At 40.6% G+C, this 2,500-nt stretch overlaps 2 protein-coding genes across 2 annotated transcripts in view; one reads left to right on the forward strand and one right to left on the reverse strand.

Annotated features, from left to right (window-relative positions):
* The window catches only part of LOC138012441 (uncharacterized), a 7,696-nt gene extending 7,201 nt beyond the window's left edge, over positions 1-495 (forward strand). Inside the window, exon 2 of the mRNA XM_068859213.1 lies at positions 378-495. The gene's annotated coding sequence lies outside the window, so the exon portion shown is untranslated. The remainder of the gene's footprint in view (positions 1-377) is intronic.
* The window catches only part of LOC137967608 (uncharacterized), a 201,806-nt gene that overhangs the window by 167,662 nt on the left and 31,644 nt on the right, over positions 1-2,500 (reverse strand). Inside the window, exon 2 of the mRNA XM_068814125.1 lies at positions 328-635. Within this exon, the coding sequence (XP_068670226.1) occupies positions 328-635 (308 nt within the window). The remainder of the gene's footprint in view (positions 1-327; positions 636-2,500) is intronic.

The following is a 2,500-nucleotide window of genomic DNA, read 5'->3' on the forward strand; positions in this document are numbered from 1 at the left end:
GTTGAACAAAGTTCACTTTATCCAGCATGAACACAATGTTGGTTTTGGCCTGCGCCGATTCCATTAACTTTGTCTTCAATATAATTAGTTTTTGTGGAGAAAAAACCTTTTATTTGTGTTCTACCTCAAAACCAATAACGCTGAAGAACAACAGAACAAAAAAGTAATCGCACTTTCGTTATAATCTGCATGACGTTATTCAGTGCAAGAAGTTCTTTTAATTTAATATTCCATCTTGTACTGACATGATGTAATCATTGATTATAAACTAAATGTCCACCGGCTCAAATTTTTATGCCTTGGTATATCAACAACTTTGTAACTCACCTTAACAAGTCCATTTTCTTTGTAATCTGTCCATCTTTTATTGTCTATAGATGACTGTATGGTGTACTTCCTCACCCACGAATAACCAGTGGGATCCCCTTGAGTGGACACAGCACAGATTACATGAAGCGACTGTAGGTCAATCTGCAGATACTTGTTAACATTTTCCCTAAGAGCACACCATGATCCTCTTACGTCATTCAATCTACCAAAACTGGCCGGTCCAGGAAGGTAGGCACTGGAGGCTGTTATCCTTTCATTTGGGATTAAACCGTTTTCCATTCCAAGATCCCAATCAATACAGTCTCCTACGTTTAAATAAACAATAGCAGTTTAGGTTTCAGTTGAAAACTCCCTGGCGGAAAACAAAACTCATTTTATTTTTGTTCTTTTCCCAAAAAAACTAACATTTAGAACCATATTTTTTATTAATGCTGTAGATAAAGGGAAACAAACACTTAATAAGCTAAACGCAAACGCCGGCCGTGTAGCACTTATATTTTAAACAGAGTTAACTGAATAGAGGGTAATGTGAAGTGCTAGATTTCTATCCCATATGAACCAAGTGAGCGTTAGCCCTACTCATGGAAATGGGCCCACACAAGGACAGAGAAAAACTCTGACCAGGGTGGGAATTGAACCCACGACCCCCGGGCCAGATCTCCGCCGCTCTACCGACCGAGCCACAAGGCCAGACGGGAGCAGGCCGTGGGAACTGAAGATGCCAAAGCCACGGCAATGAACATGTACAAGTACAAGGAAAGGCTACGTTCACAAACGCCGGCCGTGTAGCACTTATATTTTAAACAGAGTTAACTGAATAGAGGGTAATGTGAAGTGCTAGATTTCTATCCCATATGAACCAAGTGAGCGTTAGCCCTACTCATGGAAATGGGCCCACACAAGGACAGAGAAAAACTCTGACCAGGGTGGGAATTGAACCCACGACCCCCGGGCCAGATCCCGGGGGTCGTGGGTTCAATTCCCACCCTGGTCAGAGTTTTTCTCTGTCCTTGTGTGGGCCCATTTCCATGAGTAGGGCTAACGCTCACTTGGTTCATATGGGATAGAAATCTAGCACTTCACATTACCCTCTATTCAGTTAACTCTGTTTAAAATATAAGTGCTACACGGCCGGCGTTTGTGAACGTAGCCTTTCCTTGTACTTGTACATGTTCATTGCCGTGGCTTTGGCATCTTCAGTTCCCACGGCCTGCTCCCGTCTGGCCTTGTGGCTCGGTCGGTAGAGCGGCGGAGATCTGGCCCGGGGGTCGTGGGTTCAATTCCCACCCTGGTCAGAGTTTTTCTCTGTCCTTGTGTGGGCCCATTTCCATGAGTAGGGCTAACGCTCACTTGGTTCATATGGGATAGAAATCTAGCACTTCACATTACCCTCTATTCAGTTAACTTAATAAGCTAAGCCGATTATTATTATTATTATTATTATTATTATTATTATTATTATTATTATTATTATTATTATTGTTACCGCGACAAACTGATTAATTAATTATTACCGGAAACGCACAAAGCTTTGATTGACATTTTAATAGAATTCATTTGGATGACTAAGGTTTAAGTTTCAGATCAGTCAATAGCACGTATTTGAAAGGATATAAGTCAGTCGCTAACCAGTTTCAGTAGTTTAAGTCAACTAGTTTCAGCAGTGTTAAGCCGTCAAGTTCAGTTTCAAGAGTTCGTAGTTTACGGAAACCCGCCACAGAAGTAAGTATAGTTCAGTCTTTTATTTTGATTCTTTTCTTTTAATTTGCTTAGAGATTTCAGCGTATTCGAATATCTCAGTGATTGTTATGTAATCTTCTTCATTTCAGATCGAATAATTATCATAGTGAATAAAACATTGATTATCCGATTCACGGTTTCTTCCGTAAACTTTCAAGCCGTCGATACTCCAATTGTCGAATTATTATTAGTAGTATTATCATAATCATCATCATCATCATCATCATCATCATTCTTCACATTTCACACGGTATCGATATGATCTTTTACGAGACTTCGACAAAGACATACTTCAATCCACCAGATACACATGCACTCGAAAACTGACATAAATCAACATGGCCGCCAAACTACTCATACGCAGTTCCAATCCCAGCGCGGTCTTGATTATCATTCCCAGTCCCTCGGCAGAATTCAATGTTCTAACTCC

Source organism: Montipora foliosa, chromosome 8 (assembly GCF_036669935.1).
Source record: "Montipora foliosa isolate CH-2021 chromosome 8, ASM3666993v2, whole genome shotgun sequence".
Classification (NCBI taxonomy): domain Eukaryota; kingdom Metazoa; phylum Cnidaria; class Anthozoa; order Scleractinia; family Acroporidae; genus Montipora; species Montipora foliosa.